Source organism: Anomaloglossus baeobatrachus, chromosome 7 (genome assembly GCF_048569485.1).
Source record: "Anomaloglossus baeobatrachus isolate aAnoBae1 chromosome 7, aAnoBae1.hap1, whole genome shotgun sequence".
Lineage (NCBI taxonomy): Eukaryota > Metazoa > Chordata > Amphibia > Anura > Aromobatidae > Anomaloglossus > Anomaloglossus baeobatrachus.
The window spans coordinates 261,593,315-261,618,091 of NC_134359.1; the positions used below are offsets into that span (position 1 = coordinate 261,593,315).

At 47.8% G+C, this 24,777-nt stretch overlaps 1 protein-coding gene across 1 annotated transcript; it reads right to left on the minus strand.

Moving 5' to 3' along the window:
* Positions 1-2,079: 2,079 nt before the first annotated feature.
* Positions 2,080-22,413, minus strand: ZFAND2A (zinc finger AN1-type containing 2A). The gene is made up of 9 exons (XM_075319196.1): positions 22,229-22,413; positions 14,320-14,411; positions 13,521-13,615; positions 11,490-11,621; positions 8,666-8,817; positions 8,461-8,577; positions 7,027-7,087; positions 5,908-5,984; positions 2,080-2,402 (listed from the first exon to the last, which is right to left on the minus strand). Exons 2-9 carry the CDS (start codon positions 14,372-14,374, stop codon positions 2,363-2,365), a joined length of 729 nt encoding a protein of 242 aa, XP_075175311.1. The 5' UTR covers positions 14,375-14,411; positions 22,229-22,413; the 3' UTR covers positions 2,080-2,362.
* Between the last annotated feature and the right edge of the window lie 2,364 nt (positions 22,414-24,777).

Consider the following 24,777-nt stretch of genomic DNA (forward strand, 5'->3'; position numbering starts at 1 on the left):
CCCGACCGAACAGAAATATATAAATATATATAGTATCTATTCCGGCACCCTGGGGGGGACCAGCACCGGGTGACCGGTGTGGCTTACCGACCGCTAAAAAGCGGAGTGTGTGTCCTCCAGATTCCCTGCCTTAGGTCTCCCAGCGTTGCAGAGCTCTTCCAGGAAATCCTCCACAGGCAGAATGCCAAAGAAATGGCTGCCGGAGCTCTCTGGGGAGGAGTGGAGCCGTGGGCGGCGTTAGAAAAGTGCGGGAATCTGGAGTCCCCACAGTGATCAGTGAGGGGGGAGGAAACATACAGGATGCTCCGGCCCTCACATCCGACTTCAGGTCGGCAGTCCCGCCCTTACCCCTGATAGACAGGCCCGGGGGCGGGAGTTTTGCTACTAGGCCGCAATTGAAGCCGGGGACTAAATTTAAGACCGCGGCCGACAAACAGGCGCGGTCGGCGCGGAAGTCCGCTGGCCGTCACAAATAAGCAGCTGCTGCAGCGTCCGGGATGAAGGCGCTCCATGCACATCCCCCATGGGGATACAGAGTACCTTAGTGTTGCAGGGCCCGGTCCCTGAGGATAAATACACTCCTGTCCGACAGATTCCCACAGGGGCTGCGGAGGGAGCACGGTCCCAGTGACTGGATGACCGCTCAGGATCCCACTTCTCCCAGAGCCGCTAAGGGATGGTGAAGGAGACGGCATGAGGCTCCGGCCTTTGTACCCACAATGGGTACCTCAACCTTAACAGCACCGCCGACGTAGTGGGGTGAGAAGGGAACATGCCGGGGGCCCCGTGGGGGCCCACTTTTCTTCCAACCGATATAACTAAAATGAGAATGTGAGTGGATGTGTGCCTCCTTCCACACAAAGCATAAAACTGAGGAGCCCGTGATGCACGGGAGGGTGAATAGGCAGAGGGGAGGGGTTACACTTTTTAAAGTGTAATACTTTGTGTGGCCTCCGGAGGCAGAAGCTATACACCCAATTGTCTGGGTCTCCCAATGGAGCGACAAAGAAATATCAAATGTCATGAAGAGGTTAATACACCCCTCTGTTAACAGCTGTATAGCATGCTATGGGGCATTGGTGAAATGAATGTTCCTGTAAACCTTTTATAAAGATGATTTTGTGTTTTTTTAAAGACTGTCCAAATTGTCTCCTCCACTCCAAAGTGATTTTGGGACAAACGCTTTCCTTGCCTCCAACACTGAATCAGGCAATTGGGGAGAGGATACAGACCTAGAGGCCACTGTAAAGGGCCATTTACACGCTGCGACATCACTAACGCGATATCGTCGGGGTCATGGTGTTAGTGACGCACATCTGGCGTGACAGGCAGGAGCGACCTTAAACGATCGCAAAAGAGACAAACATCTTTGGTATACGAGAGGTCGTTCATTTACCAAAAATCGTTGTCTGGTCAGTAGCGATGTTGTTCCTCATTCCTGCGGCAGCATACATCGCTGTGTGTGACACCGCAGGAACGCCAAACATCTCCTTACCTGCGTCCACCGGCAATGAGGAAGGAAGGAGGTAGGCGGCATGTTCCGGCCGCTCATCTCCGCCCTCCTCTGCTATTGGACGGCTGCCGTGTGACATCGCTGTGATGTCGCACGAACCGCCCCCCTTAGAAAGGAGGCGGATCGCCGGCCAGAGTGACGTCGCAGGGAAGGTAAGTCCGTGTGACGGGTGTTAGAGATGTTGTGCGCCACGGGCAGCAATTTGCCCGTGACGCACAACCGACGGGGGCGGGTATGCTCGCTAGCGATATCGGTACCGATATCACAGCGTATAAAGTACCCTTTAGGGTCTTTCAGTGCCACCGCAACTCACCAGTATCACGATTCAGCGGTGGTGGGAGATTACTGAACATCTCAGATGCTGTAGACAGTATTAGCCCCGGCATCTGAGGAATCAAACTGCTTGATCAAAGTCATTTCTGGTCCCAAGAAAGACAATGGGAGATCAGCTGTATATAACAATTGACTCCCTAGGATGAGCATGGAGGTCCTGATGCAGTAAGTAAGGGTTTAATGGAATAATACAGACAGTATGTAATATAGGAGTTTATGTGTATGAGAAAGGACAAATCATTGCAAAGATAAAATTCTTTAATGTTGCCCCATGCCCCATAGTGATATTTACAACCGATATTAGACATATTTATATACAATGGTGAGTGACCGGACTGAATGACCACCTCCTGTACAATCACCACCGCTCCATGGGAGAAGCAGATGAACCGTCAGTAGTCACAGGGCGCACGGTACACAAAGCGTCAGACATTGCAGGTTTCGCCAACGTATTAACAAGTTATGGATTAAAAATGCCCCCGATGGAAAAGGTTAATCTGTGACCTACGCCAGTCTTCACTTTGCACTGGTCTTAACTGTGTTGATAGCAGGATTTCTGCAAGGAAAAAGAAAAGGGAAAAATGACAACTATTTCCTAAAATAAATTTACATACTACAGTCACACAACATGGAAGGTAACTTTGTAGATACTTTGCATGATGTTTTCTTCTCCACTTCTGTCTAAAGATTAATTCTGCTGTTTTCTAGCTACCAGAGAGGGAGGAATTGTGGGAACTATGGTCTATAAATTAAAAGAATATCTTTTGGCAGTTTATTAATATGTAATCTGAGAGCAGTACGAGACCCCGTTTCCACCAATGTGTCCCTTACTGGACTGTGTTGTTGTGTCAATACAATCAGTGTTTTATCAGCAGGAGATTATCATTGCAGGGCTAAGGGGTACTTCTCACATAGCGAGATCGCTGCTGAGTCACGGTTTTTGTGACATAGCAGTGACCCCATTAGCGATCTCGCTGTGTGTGACACTCAGCAGCGATCTGGCCCCTGCTGTGAGATCGCTGCTGGTTACACACAGTGCTGGTTCATTTTTTGGACGTTGCTCTCCCGCTGTGAAGCACACATCGCTGTGTTTGACAGCGAGAGAGCAACGATCTGAATGTGCAGGGAGCCGGCTTCTGACAGCTGCGGACGCTGGTAACCAAGGTACACATCGGGTAACCAAGCGAAACAATTTGCTTGGTTACCCGATATTTACTTTGGTTACTAGCATACGCCGCTCTCCGGCTGCCAGTGGCGGCTCCCTGCACACGTAGCCAGAGTACACATCGGGTAAATAAGCAAAGCGCTTTGCTTAGTAACCCGATGTGTACTCTGGCTACGAGCAGGGAGCCAGCGCTAAGCGGTGTGCGCTGGTAACCAAGGTAAATATCGGGTAACCAAGCAAAGCGCTTTGCTTGGTTACCCGATATTTACCTTAGTTACCAAGTGCAGCATCGCTTCCACGTGTCACTGGTGGCTGGTCACTGGTGAGATCTGCCTGATTGACAGCTCACCAGCGACCATGTAGCGATGCACCAGCGATCCTGACCAGGTCATAACCTGGTCGGAATCGCTGGTATGTCGTTTAGTGAGATAAGTACCCTAAGTGTCTTGTGTCTTCTAGTTAACTGGTCTGTGTAACCCCAGCTGATCACTGATTAGCAGCTTTATATCAATGAACTGTGTAATCAGTGGTATGGGCAGGGTTATACACAGCTCAGCACTGCAAACTCAACTGCTCCACCCCGTAAACTAAGTGACATCGCTGAAATCAGGGTCCCAGCCCATACATTATGCTGCTGTCATTAACCCCTTAACGACCGCGGGCCGTAAAATTACGTCCTAAAGGACATAATCTTACTGCCCGCGGTCCTCCGGCGGCAGCATGCCGCGATCGGCACACATCTCAGCTGATTTTCACAGCTGAGATGTGTGCCTGCTAGGCACGAGCAGAATCGTTATCTGCTCGTGCCGATTAACCCCTTATAATGGCGCTGTCAATACATGACAGCGCCATTATAAGCGCAATCGCGGTAAAGTTTTACTTACCGCCGAAACCGGAAGTCACGTGACGCGATCACGTGACTCCCGATAGTTGTCATGGTAGTACAGGGTCATGTGATGACTCCTGTACTACACATGAATTGGTTTCACTTTCGCTGTGCCCGGGGCACAGCAAAAGAGAAAGACAGCGTATCTGCTGTTTACAGCCTTCCAGCTGTGATCAGCAGATACTGCAGAGCGATCGGAATGCTGATCGCAATAGCCCCCTAGGGGGACTAGTAAAATAAAAAAAAAAAGTAAAAAAATAAGTTTTAAAAAATTAAAAAAAAACAAAAAAACCTAAAAGTTCAAATCACCCCCCATTCGCCCCATTGAAAATTAAAGGGTTAAAAAAATAAAAAATATACACACATTTGGTATCGCCGCGTTCAGAAACGCCCGATCTATCAAAATATAAAATCAATTAATCTGATCAGTAAACGGCGTAGCGGCAAAAAAATTCCAAACGCCAAAACGACGTTTTTTTGTCGCCACAACTTTTGCGCAAAATGCAATAAGAGGCGATCAAAACGTAGCATCTGCGCAAAAATGGTACCGTTAAAAACGTCAGCTCGAGACGCAAAAAATAAGCCGTCATTGCGCCTAAGATCCCGAAAAATGAGAACGCTACGGGTCACGGAATATGGCGTAAAACGTGCGCCACTTTTTTCGGACAAACTTCCGATTTTTTTTTAACCCCTTATATAAAAGTAAACCTATACATGTTTGGTGTCTACGAACTCGCACTGACCTGAGGCATCACACCCACACATCAGTTTTACCATATAGTGAACACAGTGAATAAAATATCTCAAAAACCATAGTGCTATCGCACTTTTTTTGCAATTTTTCAGCATTTGGAATTTTTTTGCCATTTTCTAGTACACAATATGGTAAAACTGATGGTTTCATTTAAAAGTACAGCTCGTTCCGCAAAAAATGAGCCCTCACATGACCATATTGACTGAAAAATAAAAAAGTTACGTCTCTCAGAAAAAGAATGGCGAAAAAAAAAAACGGAAAGCGAAAAATCGGCCGGTCGTGAAAGGGTTAAACTGCACAAGCCTGCTGATAAATTCTCTTTGAGGCCATGTGTGCACGCTGCTGATTTACCGTGGATTTTACAGTGGATTTGCCACGGAAAATGTGTCTAACATTGCTGTAGTAATTCCCCAGCAAAAGCTATGGGTTTAAAAAAAAAAAAAAAAAAAAAAAATGCTGGCGTACATTAAGTTTTTTTTTTTTTTTTTTTTAAACCTGCGGATTTACCCACGGAATTTCGGCTGCAGAATTAATGAGCATGTCATTTCTTTTCTGCAGGTACCTGCGGTTTTTGCCATAGATAATGGTAAAAAAACGCAGGTACCAACCCGTGGAAAAATTGCGGCAAACTCCTAGGTGCGTTATTACCGCGTTTTTTTCCGCGGGTGCGGTATTCTGCCAGAGGGTGCGGATTTTTCTTCAGAAAAGTCCATTTTCTAGTGCGCACAGGGGCCTAAAGCTGGTGATGAAATGCTGCATGTTTCAATAGGGAATCTATCCAACAGAATTAGGTTTCAAATGGGTCGACTATCCTGAAACATTTACTACCTATATTCTGCATAAGTGATGAAAGCGAGATTAGTGGGGTCTGACTGGGGAGACCCCTACAGAGGGAGATCCTATTCAACTAGAAAGAGGAGGAGAGCTGGGAGTGTGATTGATGCAGTGGTCTGATGTGTCCAGACCCTCCATTTAAAGTCCAGGGCGATGATGAGAAGAGCGCTCAGCTGTTTCCATCAGTGTTATGGCCTTCTACTACAGCAGGACAGAGGCATCAGACCACCGCTCTATTCATTCTCATCCCAACTCTTTAAGTAAGTAGAACAAGAGGGGCTTGGAATCTCCAACCTAGCCATTGGTGGGGGTCCTGGCAATCAGAGGTTTATTCTCTATGGGTAAGTTATAAGTGACCAACATAGGAAAACCCATATAAAGAGAAAAAGAGAAAATAATGTGTGTATTACAGCACCACTTACCTGAGGGTCAGCAGGTTGTTTATTCCAGCTTCCAGCAATGACAGCTCTAGCGCCCTCTGCAGGGCTTCGTCTTCACTCTAGAAAAGATGGGATGATTGGCATATAGGTTGTATAACTAATGTAGCGATATTATTTTCAGAGAGGAAGAGGACTTGAGGCGCTAGTGCCTTTGAAAGGCCTTCCACACGGGTCTTCATTTGCATTTGTGTTTGGGGGTATTTGCCCCTCATCAGTGCAAAGCAGGAAAACTGGTCTGGCTCGTTAGTGCAAAGCATAAGAACCTCTGACAGGGGTTCTAAGAGGGTAAAGCTTCTCCTTGTGGACAGCAGCATGTTAAGGCCGCTTTACACGCTACAACATATCTAACGATGTTTCGGCGGGGTCACGTCATCAGTGACGCACATCCGGCATCGTTAGTGGTGTTGTAGCGTGTGACAGCTACGTGAGACTGCGATTGAACGTAAAACCGGTCATCGCATACATGTCTTTCATTTCCTAAAAATTGCACGTCGGGTTCTTCAATGTTCCAGAGATATATATACACACATATGTCAGTGTGTGACACCCCGGGAACGATGAACACAGCTTATCTGCGTCCCGCCGGCAATGCAGAAGGAAGGAGGTGGGCGGAATGTTTAAGTCCCGCTCATCTCCCCCCCCTCCGCTTCTATTGGCCGCCTGCCGTGTGACGCCAAACGTTCCTCCCACTCCAGGAAGTGGATGTTCGCTGCCACATAGAGGTCGTATGGAAGGGCAAGTATGTGTGACAGCAAATAATAGTTTGTGCGACACTGACAACAAATTGAACGTGCCGCACATACGATGGGGGCGGGTCACATCGCATACGATATCTTATGCTTAATTGAAAGGTGTAAAGCAGCCTTTATACAATCATGCACTGCTGAATTTTGGCCGGTGGCATGGCTCTTTTGTACAGCCGGCCTTTAATAAAACGGTTTTATATCCCATCTCATATCTAACAAGTGTTAGGTTTTTCTCATACATACAAATAAAAATACACACACACACACACACACACACACACACACACACACACACAAATAAATAATCTGCTTGAGAATGTGAGCACAATAACAATATGTATATATGTATTCTTACCAATTCATTCTGCAGGCCAAAATCCGCTATAACTGGTTGTTCAGGGGCCATGGGAGGGTGGCTGAAAAAAGAAATGTAGACAAGAAACACAAATTAGAGCAAGTTTATATTAAGTTTGGGGATATAGAATAAACCGTATGCCTTTTAAGTATAGGGTAGGTGGTTTGGGAATTTTTTTCCCCCAGTACTGCCTTTATTGGGTGTACAACATTTTATTGTATGGTTTGTTACAGATACCACGATATGGTCGGTATACCTAGATTGCGTTCAGGTAGATTCTAGCTGTCTAACCATTTATAAATAAGAGTGGGTAAGGGCGCTCTCACACATCCGGCTTTTCGCCGGTTTGCCGGTTCCGGCGCATGCCAGTAACTTCCGGGTCACATGCTCCGGTCACATGACAGCATGTGACCGGAGCTTGTTGTGCTGCCACTGTACTGTATACACTGTTCTGCTGTGCGCCGGCACTGGCAAACCGGCGAAAAGCCGGATGTGTGAGAGCGCCCTAAAGCCCACTTTACACACTACAATATATATCTTACAATACATCAGCGGGGTCACGTCGTAAGTGACGCACATCCAGCATCGTAAGGTACATTGCAGTGTGTAACAGCTACGTGCGATTGCGAATGAACGGTAAAACGTTCATCGCATGCACGTCGTTCATTCCTCATAAATTGAGCGTCAGGTTGTTCATCGTACCCGGGTAGCACACATCGCAGTGTGTGACACCCCGGGAACGATGAACAGATCTTACCTGCGTCCTGCGGCTCCAGCCGGCTATGCGGAAGGAAGGAGGTGGGCGGGATGTTTACGTCCCGCTCATCTCAGCCCCTCCGCTTCTATTGGCCGGCTGCCGCGTGACGTCAATGTGACGCCAAACATCCCTCCAACTCCAGGAAGTGGATATTCGCCGCCCACATCGAGATCGTATGGACAGGTAAGTACGTGTGATGGGGGTTAATAGTTTGTGCGGCACATTCAACAAAATTGAACATGCCGCATATACGATGGGGGCGGTTATGATCGCATACAATATATGCAAAATCGTAACATGTAAAGCAGGCTTAAGAGATTGATCTTGGCACAATATCAAAGGGGTTAATAAATGACATGTGCATGACATTATGGTAGATCAGATAAAGGATCGGCACGCCAAACTTCATAGATAAGGGATTTATTCCATAAGTGTTCTTTTTTGCTTGTATCCTGAATATGTTTTCGGCTAATAAGCCTTTTTTAAACACCTTATTACCCGAAAACGCATTCTTATATCCTGGATAGTTATGGAATACATCCTTTATAATCATCTCTGGAGTTTGGAGTGTCGATCCTTTATTTGCTACATCCTATGGATGCCTTCCCTGGATTTGGGCACCGTGGATTGTGAGTGCTACCTGGATATTTGGATTTGTATTATGGTACATCAGATACCTGTCACCGATGTTTCTGCAGTATCCAGGCGGCGTCACCTCCTGCGGCTTTGAGACTGAATGATCGTCGGCTCGGTTTCGTTCTGCAGTTGTCTGAGATCTTATCAGAGCTGCGTATCTGCAAGGAGGAAACACAGCGAGACTACAGTCAGAGAAGAAGAGTGACAGATTACATCGACCCACTCAGGGAACAATGCAGAAATTACCCGGCTTTAGACATCGGCCGCCCTCTCGATGAGCAGTCGTGATCCAGTGGATGTCGGTGAGAAAGGCAGAAGTTGCTGTGGCACTGCTCACATTCGATCCTCATCAGTTCTTTCTTCTTGCATCCTTGTTTGCAACATCGATTTGTGAAAATCTTGACACGAAAAAACAAAATATTACAATTTAGAAAGAATAATTCAGAATATTTTTAATTTAACCCTTGATAGATAAATGTCTAATCCAGCTGCAGGGGCGCCTTATTTAGGCTGCTTACACACACACACACACACACCAGTTTTTTGCCATCAGGCACAATCCGGCAAAAACCTGAAAAAAAACGGATCTGGTGTCTGTTGCTGCCGGATCCGCTTTTTCCCCCATAGACTTCTATTAGCGCCGGAATGTGCCAGGTGGCCTTGCGTTCCATCCGGCAAAATTTGCTTGTCCGGTGGCTGGAACGCCGAGGGGAGCTTTTTTTTTGTCTCCAGCGAAGAACCGCATTGCGCCGTACGCCGTGTTTTATAATGGAAGCCTATGCACGCCGGATCCAGTGTAATGCGGCACAAAAACGGATACGGCCGCCGGATGCGGTGTTTTTGAACTGAGCAAGCTCATTATCACAATGGATCCGTCAAAACTGAAGGCAAAAACTGATTTGTTTTTTTACCAAATCCGTCACATCAGTTTTTTCACCGTATCGTGCCCGATGCCAAAAAACTGATGTGTGAAAGCAGACAAATCCTGAGGACTAGAGGGCCAAATTCACCGCCCCCAGTATATAGTAGGGTTTTCTCAATACGTCTAACCGCCATCAATCTTACAATCTTACGTTTATTATCCATCTTGTGGATTCTCGATTTTTAATTTTTTTATTTTTTTTTTGGAGGGGGGGGGGGGTGTCCCCTCCCCTTTTTTCAAGTACTGTAACTTTTCCTTTTTTTTTGTCCCTTTTTTTTTGTCCACAGCCGTATGAGTCTATGAGTGCTTGTTTTTTTGCAGGACAAGTTGTACTTTTGAATGACACGATTCAAAAAGTGGGGGAAAAAAAAAAAATAAAAAATCTCAAGTTAATTGAAATTACAAACAAAGTGCAATATCACTTTTTTTACCATGTTCACTATCTGGTAAAAATGACCTGGAAATATGATTCTTCAAGTCCCTATTAATATTATTATTTGCTAGTGTCACCATTTTTTTGAGACACGTACGAGTTTCAATTTTTGGGATATGGGCCTGTGTGGGGGCTTTTTTTTTTTGCTTCTTTATTTTGTTTGTTTTTTAACTCTAAGCTGATGTTTTTGCTGTTAACATTTCGGTCCAGATGCATTCTATTGCAATACTGAGGAAAACAAACAAAAATAAATAAAAAAAATAAATAAAAAATAAATTATATATATAAATTATATTACAATATACATTATAATAAATAATTATATAAATTAATAATAACTTATTCTGATATAAAATAAATAATGTTTATTAATAATTTAAATAATGTATATAATAATTAAATTATTAATATATAATAATATTATATTATTATTATTATTAATGTAAGAATAATTTATTATTATTATTATTTATTTCCGGTGTTTTGATTTTTCCCCTAATGCTGTTTACCAACCTGATTCATTTATTTCATATTTTGATAGAACAGACTTATGAACACAGTAATACAAAATATGCACGTTTTTTCCGTTCTGTTTTATTACTGTATTTTTATTGGGGCAAATAGAGAGAGATTTGTTAGTCCCCTTAGGCGCCTTGAAGCTGCGTTCATCCGATCACCTGTACTATACACAGGAGCGCATCAGCACTGATATGTATTGCAAAAATCACAGTCTCCTATAAATAGCCATGGCTGGTAGAGGCAGATGATGACTGAATAAAAGTATGTCATATGTTGTGAAGAGGTTAAAGGCTTTCCAAAAAAAAAAAAAAAAAAAAAAAAAAAGTCCCCAAACAGTTTTATACTTCTAAGATAACAAAATAAATACTCACTGTCCCCAGGTGCAATAACAGTTTTCCCCCACTGCTCAGACCACTAAGCTTAGTGATTGGCTGCAGTGGTAATGTGTACCACCAACATGACGTCACTGCTGCATCCAAAATACAGAGACCGGAGCAGCGATCTGACACATGACCATCTCTGTTAGTTGTTTTACAGTGTCAGAAGCATTTGGAGTCCATTTTTTTTTTCGTGCAAAACCCCTTGAATCATTAAAAAGACGTCCAATTATAAGCGCCTAAGAAAAAAGCTGGGAAACTAAAGAAAAACGTTGGCATGAGTTGTCCCTTTACTTTACTAGGAGCTGATAAAACTAATGAGCTATGTACACTCGGAGCAGAAGACCAACGTTTTGGAGAAGTTCTAAGATTTAGAAGAGGATTCTGACTGTTCCGATTTTTTTTTTTTTTTTGCAAAAAAACCCCAAAACACTGCATTAGATACGTACATCTTTTCCCCCCATTCATTTGAAGGGGTAAAAAAAAAAAAAAAAAAAACACAAAAAAAAACGAAACGCTGCAAAAAGCTGAAAGAACCAAAATATGCAATGGAAGTTTCAATTTGCAAGGAAAAAATAAGCAGCGTGTGAGAATTCAGAAATCACATTCACTATGCTGGTACAGTAAAGTGCTGTGTTTTTTCCAAGGCAAAACCATTTGGCAAAAAGGCAGCATGTGAACAGGCCCTAAGAGCGAGCCAAATTGGATTTTTACTAGGTTGATTGAGACAGGTGAATGATAGGATTATACGAATCCCACAGGGCATCTGCAATACAGTGCCCAAATAAGCCGTGGGGAGCATCCCCTCAGTAACATTACCTTCTGTTTTCGCCTAGAAGGATCACGGCTGCAGTTTCTGTCGATGTGCTGTCCGATGGCGGCGTCTGCCAGCTCTCCTCTCTTCACAGGCACTGCGGTGCCACACAGTGGACAAACAGGGACTTGCACATCCTAAAATAGGAGGAAATTTGTACAGGCAACATGTGCGCACATTTCTAAAGAAAAACATTCTGGTCGCTATCAGGAACTTGGTGGGTTTAACACAAAAGGAAATCAAGAGCAGAAAAATGTGCACAAAAAACGTTACAACTTTCTATTAAAGGGAACCGGTCACCAGATTTGGGGCCTATAAGCTGCGGCCACCACCAGTGGGGTCTTATATACAGCATTCTAACATGCTGTATATAAGAGCCCAGGCCGCTGTGTAGAACATAACACTTTATAATACTCACCTAGAAGATCGCGCTGGTGCACAAGTCAGATGGGTGTCTCCGTTCTCCGGGACCGGCGCCTCCTCTTTCGGCCATCTTTGTCGTCCTTCTTCTGTAGCCGCGGTGCATGATGCGTCCTACATCATACACACTCGCCGGTATTGAGGTCCTGCACAGGCGCACTAAAATACACTGATCTGCCCTGAGCAAGGCAGATCAAAGTGCGCCTGTGCAGGAGCTCAATACCGGAAAGTGTCTATGACGTAGGACACGTCATGCACCCCGGCTACAGAAGAAGGACGACAAAGATGGCCGAAAGGGGAGGCGCCGGTCCTGGAGAAAGCCGCCACCCATCTGACTCTTATGCACCGGAGCGACCTCCTAGGTGAGTATTATAAAGTGTTCATGTTCTACAGCACGAACTGCGCTCTTATATATACACACACGTTAAAATGCTGTATATAAGACCCCACTGATGGTGGCCGCAGCTTATAGGCCCCAAATCTGGTGACCGGTTCCCTTTAATCTCTCTTTTTTTTTTTTTTAAATTTACCCACGTATTCAGACAGCCAAAACTTGTTTGTTTGTTTTTGTTAGTTAAACTCATTTATATTATTATTCAGCTATAAATTATTTTTTTTAGGAATTATTTTTGGCTACATGCAAGTTCAATATACATGAATATTAATCTTATTGTATGATAAGGGGTATCTAGGAGACCCCTAGTTATTCTTGTGTATGGAGTGTGACCAACACACTCAGAGGGCAGATGCCGGCTGTGTTATTCAGCCGCCCCCTGCCTCTAACAGCAGTGACCAGAGCTGGCAATCTCTGGCACTGGCATTTATCTGGAGCGATCCTGGTGGGGCACAGTGCATTAATCACCCCCTCAACCTCCTTTGTCAGCATTTTCTGATTTTTACTCTATACTGCAATACTGAAGGATTTCAGTATACAGCACCATTTTTTTTTAACGTTCAATAAAAGCTGAAACAAAAAAAACAAAAAAAAACAATATTCGAATTGAATTTTTTTTCTCCACCATTTCTTCTTTCTTGGATTTTTTTTTTCCCTCTTTTTCCAGTACAGTAAATGGTAAAGTCAATGGTGTCATTCCAAACTAACTCGTCCCACACAATATAAGCCCTCATACGGCTATGAGGACGGAAAAAAAATTCAAAAGTTATGAATCGTGGAAGAGAAGGAAAAGAAAAAAAAAAAAAAATGGCTCCGGCGAGAACAGGTTAGTCAGCGGCACGGTGGCTCAGTGGTTAGCAGTGCAGTCTTGCAGTGCTGGGGTCCTGGGTTCAAATCCCACCAAAGACCACATCTGCAAGGAGTTTGTATGTTCTCCCAGTGTTTGTGTGGGTTTCCCTTCACACTCCTAAAACATACTCATAGGAAACCTACATTGTGAGCCCCAATGGGGACAGTGTTGCCATTGTTAAGTAAAGCACTGTGGATTTAACTGCGCTATATAGATGATTATTATTATCAGCTGATTGGCAGGGTGCAAAGTTGGACCTCCACCCGCCATGCGGTGGGCACAGATTCTATATAGAGCAGCTTTCTGACGTGACCCCCGTACCAGTCCTGCCCCTGTGAAGCAGCCGTATCCATGTACTGCTCGACCTCATACCTTCTTGTAAGCAGAAGGACACTTATGATGGTTGTAGGTTATATGGTCCTTACAGAAAAGGTCCTCACAAGCATCACACTTCATCGGAAGGTAATCTGCAAACAAAAGTGATGGGGAGAGAATTAGATTTATTTACAGGACAAGACATAAACCTCCCGCCATCCCATGAAAAATGCCCTTAGTATGTCAGAATTATCAGGAGATAAGGGGGCAAGTTCCTGCAGTAGTACCCCCACCATCACATGATAATTCGACCCCTATGAGTTACATTGATGCTTGGTATAAACCGTATTGCTTGAAGAAAACCACACGCCTATGACATACATGGCCCGGGATCAGGTAAGATATAAACACGCACAGGATGTGGCTCCCAAGTAATACCCAATTCCCTATCCATGGATAGGGGAACACACAGATCTGTACTGGACCCTTCAGCGATCCTGAGGGTCTGGAGTTTGGAGACATATGCCGGAGCTTCGCTGCATTCTTGGTCTATACAACTGATGAATATAGGCGAGCTCTGCACTCAACTTTGTCCGGCAATGATAGACCATGAATGGAGTGGAAGTCAAGCTCCTCCGCTGCATCCAGAGACCTGTTCCCGGGATCCAGAGCTCTGTCCTTGGGATCGCTGAGGCTCTCTATAGAGATCAGTAAGTTTTTGACTATCCTATAAATAAGGGATAGCGTTCTATTCCGGGAATAATCCTTTCATACACTTTTCAGGAGCTGTAGTTTGCATAATTTATCAAAAAATGATGATGTCTATTACGCATTACTGCCACCATTGTCACTATACCTAGCTGTTTGCACGTGACCTCGGTGCAATGTTCTCCTAAATCTGGAAGCTCCATTGTATAAAGAGTGTCGGTTGTTTAAATGGTGAAAATCCTGGAAAATAAAAGGGAGAAAGAAAAACATTAACTCATTAGAGCTCACAGATCAAAGCAAGGTTATTCTTCGTGTGAAATAAAAGAAGGGAATTTTGTTTACTTACCGTAAATTCCTTTTCTTCTAGCTCCAATTGGGAGACCAAGACAATTGGGGTGTATAGCTTCTGCCTCCGGAGGCCACACAAAGTATTACACTTAAAAGTGTAAAGCCCCTCCCCTTCTGCCTATACACCCTCCCGTGCATCACGGGCTCCTCAGTTTTGGTGCAAAAGCAAGAAGGAGGAAAAGTTATAAATTGGTTTAAAGTAAATTCAATCCGAAGGAATTTCGGAGAACTGAAACCATTCAACATGAACAACATGTGTACACAAAGAACAACAGCCCGAAGGGAACAGGGGCGGGTGCTGGGTCTCCCAATTGGAGCTAGAAGAAAAGGAATTTACGGTAAGTAAACAAAATTCCCTTCTTCTTTGTCGCTCCATTGGGAGACCCAGACAATTGGGACGTCCAAAAGCAGTCCCTGGGTGGGTAAAATAATACCTCGTAATAGAGCCGTAAAACGGCCCTTTCCTACAGGTGGGCAACCGCCGCCTGAAGGACTTGCCTACCTAGGCTGGCATCCGCCGAAGCATAGGTATGCACCTGATAGTGTTTCGTGAAAGTGTGCAGGCTCGACCAGGTAGCCGCCTGACACACCTGCTGAGCCGTAGCCTGGTGCCGCAAAGCCCAGGACGCACCCACGGCTCTGGTAGAATGGGCTTTCAGCCCTGAGGGAACCGGAAGCCCAGAAGATCGGTAAGCTTCGAGAATTGGTTCCTTGATCCACCGAGCCAGGGTTGATTTGGAAGCTTGTGACCCTTTACGCTGGCCAGCGACAAGGACAAAGAGTGCATCCGAGCGGCGCAGGGGCGCCGTACGAGAAATGTAGAGTCTGAGTGCTCTCACCAGATCTAACGAGTGCAAATCCTTTTCACACTGATGAACTGGGTGAGGACAAAAAGAGGGTAAGGAAATATCCTGATTGAGATGAAAGGGGGATACCACCTTAGGGAGAAATTCCGGTACCGGACGCAGAACCACCTTGTCCTGATGAAACACCAGGAAAGGGGCTTTGCATGACAGCGCCGCTAGCTCCGACACTCTCCGAAGTGATGTGACTGCTACTAGGAAGACCACTTTCTGCGAAAGGCGTGAGAGAGAAATATCCCTCATTGGCTCGAAAGGTGGTTTCTGAAGAGCCATCAGCACCCTGTTCAGATCCCAGGGTTCTAACGGCCGCTTGTAAGGAGGGACTATGTGACAAACCCCCTGCAGGAACGTGCGTACCTGTGGAAGTCTGGCCAGGCGCTTCTGAAAAAACACAGAGAGCGCTGAGACTTGTCCCTTAAGAGAGCCGAGCGACAACCCTTTTTCCAATCCGGATTGAAGGAAGGAAAGAAAAGTGGGCAAGGCAAATGGCCAGGGAGAAACACCCTGATCAGAGCACCAAGATAGGAATATCCTCCACGTCCTGTGGTAGATCTTGGCGGACGTTGGTTTCCTAGCCTGTCTCATAGTGGCAATGACCTCTTGAGATAACCCTGAAGACGCTAGGATCCAGGACTCAATGGCCACACAGTCAGGTTGAGGGCCGCAGAATTCAGATGGAAAAACGGCCCTTGAGACAGCAAGTCTGGTCGGTCTGGTAGTGCCCACGGTTGGCCCACCGTGAGATGCCACAGATCCGGGTACCACGACCTCCTCGGCCAGTCTGGCGCGACGAGGATGGCGCGGCGACAGTCGGACCTGATCTTGCGTAACACTCTGGGCAACAGTGCCAGAGGAGGAAACACATAAGGGAGTTGAAACTGCGACCAATCCTGAACTAAGGCGTCTGCCGCCAGAGCTCTGTGATCTTGAGACCGTGCCATGAATGTTGGGACCTTGTTGTTGTGCCGGGACGCCATTAGGTCGACGTCCGGCATCCCCCAGCGGCAACAGATCTCCTGAAACACGTCCGGGTGAAGGGACCATTCCCCTGCGTCCATGCCCTGGCGACTGAGAAAGTCTGCTTCCCAGTTTTCTACGCCCGGGATGTGAACTGCGGATATGGTGGAGGCCGTGGCTTCCACCCACATCAGAATCCGCCGGACTTCCTGGAAGGCTTGCCGACTGCGTGTTCCCCCTTGGTGGTTGATGTATGCCACCGCTGTGGAGTTGTCCGACTGAATTCGGATCTGCTTGCCTTCCAGCCACGGCTGGAACGCCTTTAGGGCAAGATACACTGCCCTTATCTCCAGAACATTGATCTGAAGGGAGGACTCTGTCGGAGTCCAGGTTCCCTGAGCCCTGTGGTGGAGAAAGACCGCTCCCCACCCTGACAGGCTCGCGTCCGTCGTGACCACAGCCCATGATGGGGGAAGGAAGGATTTCCCCTTCGACAGAGAAGTGGGGAGAAGCCACCACTGAAGGGAAGCCTTGGCTGCCCGTGAAAGGGAGACGTTCCTGTCGAGGGACGTCGACTTCCTGTCCCATTTGCGGAGAATGTCCCATTGAAGTGGACGCAGATGAAACTGCGCAAAAGGAACTGCCTCCATTGCTGCTACCATCTTCCCTAGGAAGTGCATGAGGCGCCTCAGGGGGTGTGACTGGCCTTGAAGGAGAGATTGCACCCCTGTCTGTAGTGAACGCTGTTTGTCCAGCGGAAGCTTCACTATCGCTGAGAGAGTATGAAACTCCATGCCAAGATATGTCAGTGATTGGGCCGGTGTCAGATTTGACTTTGGAAAATTGATGATCCACCCGAAACTCTGGAGAGTCTCCAGAGCAACGTCCAGGCTGCGTTGGCATGCCACTTGAGAGGGTGCCTTGACCAGCAGATCGTCTAAGTAAGGGATCACCGAGTGTCCCTGAGAGTGTAGGACTGCTACCACTGCTGCCATGACCTTGGTGAAGACCCGTGGTGCTGTCGCCAGGCCGAAAGGCAGTGCCACAAACTGAAGGTGTTCGTCCCCTATGGCGAAACGCAGGAAGCTCTGATGCTCTGGTGCAATCGGTACGTGGAGATAAGCATCTTTGATGTCGATTGATGCCAGGAAGTCTCCTTGGGACATTGAGGCGATGACGGAGCGGAGCGATTCCATCCGGAACCGCCTGGTTTTTACGTGTTTGTTGAGCAGTTTTAGGTCCAGACCAGGACGGAAGGATCCGTCCTTTTTCGGTACCACAAACAAGTTGGAGTAAAAACCGTGACCCTGTTGCTGAAGAGGAACAGGGATCACCACTCCTTCCGCCTTCAGAGTGCACACCGCCTGAAGAAGAGCATCGGCTCTCTCGGGGGGCGGAGATGTTCTGAAAAATCGAGTCGGAGGACGAGAGCTGAACTCTATCCTGTAACCGTGGGATAGAATGTCTCTCACCCATCGGTCTTTTACCTGTGGCAGCCAGGTGTCGCAAAAGCGGGAAAGCCTGCCACCGACCGAGGATGCGGTGTGAGGAGGCCGAAAGTCATGAGGAGGCCGCCTTGGGAGCGGTTCCTCCGGCGGTCTTTTTAGGACGTGACTTAGACCGCCATGAATCGGAGTTCCTCTGATCCTTTTGAGGCCTTTTGGACGAGGAGAACTGAGACCTTCCCGCGGGCTGAAAGGACCGAAACCTCGATTGTACCTTCCGTGGTTGAGGTCTGTTTGGTTTGGACTGGGGTAAGGATGAGTCCTTTCCCTTGGATTGTTTAATGATTTCGTCCAATCGTTCACCAAACAGGCGGTCGCCAGAAAATGGCAAACCGGTTAAGAACTTTTTGGAAGCGGAGTCTGCCTTCCATTCACGTAACCACATGGCCCTGCGGACTGCCACCGAATTGGCGGATGCTACCGCCGTACGGCTCGTAGAGTCCAGGACAGCATTAATGGCGTAGGACGCAAACGCCGACGCCTGAGAGGTTAAGGACACCACTTGCGGAGCAGATGTACGTGTGACTGCATTAATCTGCGCATGACAAGCTGAGATAGCTTGGAGTGCCCATACGGCTGCGAATGCTGGAGCAAAAGACGCGCCGATAGCTTCATAGATGGATTTCAACCATAGCTCCATCTGTCTGTCAGTGGCATCTTTGAGTGAAGCCCCATCTTCCACTGCAACTATGGATCTAGCCGCCAGTCTGGAGACAGGAGGATCCACCTTAGGACACTGAGCCCAGCCCTTGACAACGTCAGGGGGGAAGGGATAACGTGTATCCTTAAGGCGCTTGGAAAAACGCTTATCTGGACAAGCTCGGTGTTTCTGGACTGCCTCTCTGAAGTCAGAGTGATCCAGAAACATACTCAATGGACGCTTGGGAGACCTGAAACGGAATTTCTCCTGCTGAGAAGCTGACTCCTCAATTGTAGGAGCTGGTGGAGAAATATCCAACACCTGATTGATGGTTGCTATAAGGTCATTCACTATGGCGTCACCATCAGGTGTATCCAGGTTGAGCGCGGTCTCAGGATCAGAATCCTGATCTGCTACCTCCGCTTCATCATCCAGAGAGTCCTCCTGCTGAGACCCTGATGAAGTCGAGGGAATTTCCCAGCGAGCCCGCTTAGGCGGCCTGGGACTGCGGTCCATGTCAGAGACCTCCCCCTGGGACCCATGGTTCACCCCAGGAGCACTTTGCAGCTCCAAATGAGGGGGGCCTGGGGTCAATGATTGAACAGTGCCCGGGGCCTGAGTTACCGGTGTGGACTGTAAGGCTTCTAGTATCCTAGCAGACCATTTATCCATAGTCTCAGACAGTTTGTCAGCAAATACTGCAAACTCCGTCCCTGTCACCTGGACAGTGGTAGCAGGTGGTTCCACCTGGGCCACCAGTAGCAGAGGCTCCGGCTGAGTAAGTGCCACAGGGGCCGAGCATTGCACACAATGAGGGTCAGTGGAACCTGCCGGTAGTATAGCCGCACATGAGGTACAGGTTGCAAAGTAAGCCTGTGCTTTGGCACCCTTGCTATTTGCGGACGACATGCTGTTGTCTCCTCTGAGTACAATCCAGGAGGGTATATAGCCAAAAATCAACAGTGCGACCGTACAGTGTAGATGTATAGCATATAAGCATATATATATATGTACACTCCGGCACTCAGTGGGGCCAGCACCTCAGGTGCTGCTTACCGACCGCTCAAAGCGGTTGTGTGATCACCAGCTTCCCTGCCTGGGCCTCCCAGAGCCTTCTCTCCTCTCCAGCGTCAGAAGAGCTGACAGGAATGGCTGCCGGCGTTCTGTGGGGAGGAGGGGGCCGAGGGCGTGCCCTAGAAAGTGCGGGAATCTGGAGCCCCACTGTGCTGAATGAGGGGGGAGGAGGATACAGAGTATGCTCCAGCCCTCAGCGCTGACGTCCTGTGCAGCGTCCCGCCCTTCCCCTGACTGACAGGCCTGGGGGCGGGAATATGCGATACTAGGCCGCAAAAGCCGGGGACTAAAGTTATAAGCGCGGCCGGCATATAAGCGCGGCCGGCGCGGTAGTCCCCGGCGCACTAACACACCCAGCAGTGCTGCAGTGTATATGGCACCAGCGCTCCATGCGCGGTCCCCACGGGGACACAGAGTACCTCACAGCGCGGCCTGCGCGGTAGTCCCCGGCGCACTAACACACCCAGCAGTGCTGCAGTGTATATGGCACCAGCGCTCCATGCGCGGTCCCCACGGGGAAACAGAGTACCTCACAGTAGCAGGGCCTTGTCCCTGACGATACTCGGCTCCTGTCCAGCAGATTCCCCAGGGGCTGCGGAGGGAGCACGGCCTCAGTGCCTGGAGACCGATTAGGATCCCACTTCACCCAGAGCCCATTAAGGGATGGGGAAGGAAAACAGCATGTGGCTCCAGCCTTTGTACCCGCAATGGGTACCTCAACCTTAACAGCACCGACGACCAGAGTGGGGTGAGAAGGGAGCATGCTGGGGGCCCTATATGGGCCCTCTTTTCTTCCATCCGACATAGTCAGCAGCTGCTGCTGACTAAGATGTGGAGCTATGCGTGGATGTCAGCCTCCTTCGCACAAAGCATAAAAACTGAGGAGCCCGTGATGCACGGGGGGTGTATAGGCAGAAGGGGAGGGGCTTTACACTTTTAAGTGTAATACTTTGTGTGGCCTCCGGAGGCAGAAGCTATACACCCCAATTGTCTGAGTCTCCCAATGGAGCGACAAAGAAAATGAAATCTCGCAAACCCACGGAGTCGGTGACATCCACTAGAACGGGAAAAGTCCACTAGTCCGGCACCATCATATTCATCTCATGTGACAAGGAGTCTAGCTTTACTTTCACCATGTAAGTAATGCTCATTATCACCCACAAGTAGGATTAGACACTACATAGATGAGCAATCAATCATTTTTTGGGACATTTTTCAACTGACGTCACAATCATGTACTAACTCTAGGACAGACAGACAGATTACAGCCCTACACGGACCTCGGAGGACCTCTGACAAATGCTGCCGAAGAGGCAAGATCCTCAGTAAATTGCTTAAATCCTTGCTAATTTTTAGGGTTTCATCAACTGGACTCCTACAAGTTAATGCTGCTAACATGTATCCACATTAGAAAAGGAGTTAGAAAAGTAACATTAGAGAGGACCTCTGCTGTGGCGTGGCAGCGAGTAATTGGCCACAGGAGCATTAATATAAGTGAGGAGTGATCGCTGAGACCTAGTGACTGGTGGCAAACTGAGGAGCCATTATAGTCTGAGGGATGTGAAAGGTAGATCCTGACAATGTACAAAAGTCACACTAACCAACAAATGTGTACTATGTAGACAGCAAAGCACCGTACATGAGGATGGTGAGGACACAGAAGCACCATTAAAAGGGTATTTGCTGTAGATTACAGATCACATCAATATCAACGTTAAACCCTTCAGATCCCACAATCAATAGTGACTGCAGCATCTAAGGGATTAGGAGGAAGCCTTGGGTCAGCTGGCCATCTAAAGTGTGTAGTCATTAGGCTGGTTCACAGCCTGAGCACAGCCCAGACCGGGGCTTTGTGACCTGAACTCTACAGCTCATATACTAAGGAGGCTGAGTAATTTGGGTCAGGAGACCAGAGACCACCAAGGACATTGTTCTCCGAATTTGGACCTGAGGCCGTGTTCACACAGTTCCATGGTAAACTGGCTAACAAAGTACCAAAGCTTCTTCTATTGTCTGTAAATAGAATACACAACCCCCGGACTGATCACAGGTCCCCAGACTCAAATGTATCCATGACGCTACAGACCTGTGTGACCCTGACATTAGGCTCTGCCAGAGGAAGGTACTACACGTACAAGCAGTAATACAGCCAATAAAGGGGGACCGCATTGTGTAATAATTGCAATAACATGAAAAAGTCTCCGATGAAGGGGGGGGGATAAAAAAAAAAAAAGTAAAATAGAAATAAATCACAACCTCATAAATGGGGAAAAAAAAACAAAGAGAAAAAAAAACCCCAAACAACACAAACGACCCCCCCCCAGCGCAGAACTGATTCTCTGAATCTAGAGATATATATATATATATATATATATATATATATATATATATATATATATATATATATATATATTTTACACATACATAGATATATATAGATATAATCACACACACTAGTCTGGGCTCTGGCCCCCTCACTCTCTCCTCCTGGCAGCGGTGACAGGAGGAGCTGCTGAGGTCAGAATAATCCCTCCTGGCACAGTCCTCAGGTCACTGATTACACTGCCCCCCAATCTTGGGTTTTTGGGCTGCATCTAGCACATGACACACAGAACAAGTCCAATGTAAACTGCAAGTAGCACCACAACTCCCAGCCTGCACAACACTCACCTCTGTGACGTCCCTCTGTTTCCAGCCCCGACCTTCCCCACACGTTATATAGCCTTCCCTCATGCTGACTCATGAGCCTAAGCTGCAGAGTCACCGTCCGGCTTCTCCTCCCACCGAGTCCAGAACGTTCCTCCCGAGTCATCCCCGGTATTTGCGCCGTCATCGCTCTCCGTCCCGTACAGATGACGTCATGCAGTCATCGCTCGTGGTAAATGCGCTGTCATGTTGCCGTCCCGCTCTAATGACGTCAGAGCGTCGTGTTGTTTTGCAGCCACGGAATGGTAACCATGGTGACAAACGCGCTTTCTGGAGCCATGGGTGAAAGAATATAAAATAAAGCTGCCTATAGCAACCAAATAAGTCGCTGATTTCATTTTAAAGCCAGAATTGCACAAATAAAACATAGTCTGAAAGTTGCCACTGGTGTAATTCTTACACAGTATTTTTAGGGGTGTGGAGGGGGGATCCGGGTTTGTTTACTTTTGGCATACAGTAATCCCTGTATTCACATGAAGCAATAATTCATTTTTGTGCCCCTACATAGGAATAATACCCAGCATTATTCTCTGTGCACAATAAAAATGTGCAGCCAGTACAGAAAGATCCACTACTGCCCCCCCTCACTCTGTATGACACCTCTACAGCCCCCCATACAGAGACGGATGACCCCACAGCCCCTACACAGAATAATACCCACCAGAGTCTCACATGGACCAAACAGCCCCTCACACAGAATGGTGCCTCACATGGACCACACAGCCCCTCACACAGAATGGTGCCTCACATGGACCACACAGCCCCTCACACAGAATGGTGCCTCACATGGACCATGTGGAGCCCCGCAAACGCTGTGTCGGTGCATTACCTTCAGGGACTCCACGTAGATGGATCTGTCTGGTCACAGGTAGGAAACCCTCTTTGTAGTTTGTCATGACGCCACTCTCAGATTTGCGGTCAGTGGGGGACCGCCACTGCAGGTTAAGGGATGCCTGGGGCTGATGGTGGGTGCAGCCAGTTGTAGTAGCCTCCTGAGAGTGAGGCAAGCCCCAGGGCCCTGTGTAGGTGCGTAGTACCACAAGGCGCAGAATGACTCAACACAGGCAGGATGTCTTTCAGGGTTTTTACTCACAGTTGATGGCAGGGTGAGTGACCCGGGCGTAGCTGGGATGAACCAAGTGGGAACCAGGTGTCCTTCAGGCTGACTTGTGAGGGTGACTACTAACTCGCCTTCCTTAGCCCTTGGTGGTTTGGGGTAACCCCGACTTTGAGTCCCTATGGGGGTCACCCAGGGAAGATGCTGCAGCCTCTCTCCCCTTCGTTTGCCGTTTGCTTGTCGCCTGGACCAGGCCACTCCAGCTGCTTGCCTCCTGTGACCTATGGGCCCTAACTGTGGCTACGTGGCTGCGGCTTTTGTGGTGTTGTGGCGTGGGCTTTGAGAGCCCCACACCGGAAGGTTTAGCAAAAGAAAGCCCCGTTTGGGCCTGGTACTCTCTAGCAGTCTCCTTACTTCCCACTCCGTGCTCTCTCTTTAGCTGAAGATGGATTTCGGGTAGCCCTCCTAGTTGACCGTTCTCCCCCGTCAGTAGCCACTGCGCGGGCGCTGTCAGACTGCAGCAGCCCACGGGATCTGCTCCTCACTCGAGCCCTATGGAGTTCTGCCCTAACTGACTCACTGCCCCTCCTCTCCTGTTCTTGCCTACGCCACCTAGCAACCAGACTCTCTTACCACACCCCTTGAGAGGAGATGGAGGCTTTTGGCCCCCTCCACTATTCCAGTGAAGGTCAAGGCTTTTCCCCCTCCTGGGATCCCCAGGGGTCCTCTCATGGGTACATGTGTGAGACCTGATTACTATGCGCCTGTGTTCCACACCCCGGTCAGCCTTCTGGATTACCTGTATTGTACTGTCCCCAGCATGGGTGCAGTACTCAGTGGTGCCTGACTAGGTCAGGGGCGCCACATTCCCCCTTAGTTATCACCAGCACGTCCTCGGGCTGCAAGACAACATTTTAAAAATGCATAAAACATTAAAACATGTAAAACATTTTAAAAGCACCAGGTACCATACATCACCACCCTCCACCCACAAGTCCGTTAACCCACCCAAAACCCTTTCACGTTGGCCGCGACTTCAGCCACTTCTGGCAGGATGTAGAGGCGGCTTTCATGGGCTGGTGGTTTCAGGGTATACCTGGCCTGGTGGATCCGCGCCTTCAGCCTCTTCTGGCAGGATGCAGAGGCGGCCTCCACAGTTGGTGCTGACCAGGTACCCTCTTTGTGGTGGAGAGCCAGGCCCCATAAACAGGCATGCTCTCTGGTTGCAGGTAAGCCAAGGCCCTATATACGGACGGGCTCCTCCTGGTTGCAGACGAGCCAAGCCCCTAAACAGGCTGACTCTGGTGGTGGTGGTGCCCTCTGGTGTAACTATTTACACTGCGAGAGTTTGTGGCTATAGCCAGTTCATAGCCTTAAGGTTTATGGTTTTCTCACAATAGTTTTTGTGGGCACATGCTTAAACGTAAACGTTGCAAAGCAAACTTTCAAACTGGTC

Bases quoted from the DNA above. Each gene is read 5' to 3' on its own strand.
- ZFAND2A (XM_075319196.1), bottom strand. From the start codon at position 14,374: ATGGAGCTTCCAGATTTAGGAGAACATTGCACCGAGGTCACGTGCAAA. The intron at 11,622-13,520 runs GTATGAGGTCGA...CTCCTATTTTAG, and splicing joins GTCCTTCTGCTTACAAGAAG to GATGTGCAAGTCCCTGTTTG. The intron at 2,403-5,907 runs GTAAGTGGTGCT...TTTTCCTTGCAG, and splicing joins AACAACCTGCTGACCCTCAG to AAATCCTGCTATCAACACAG.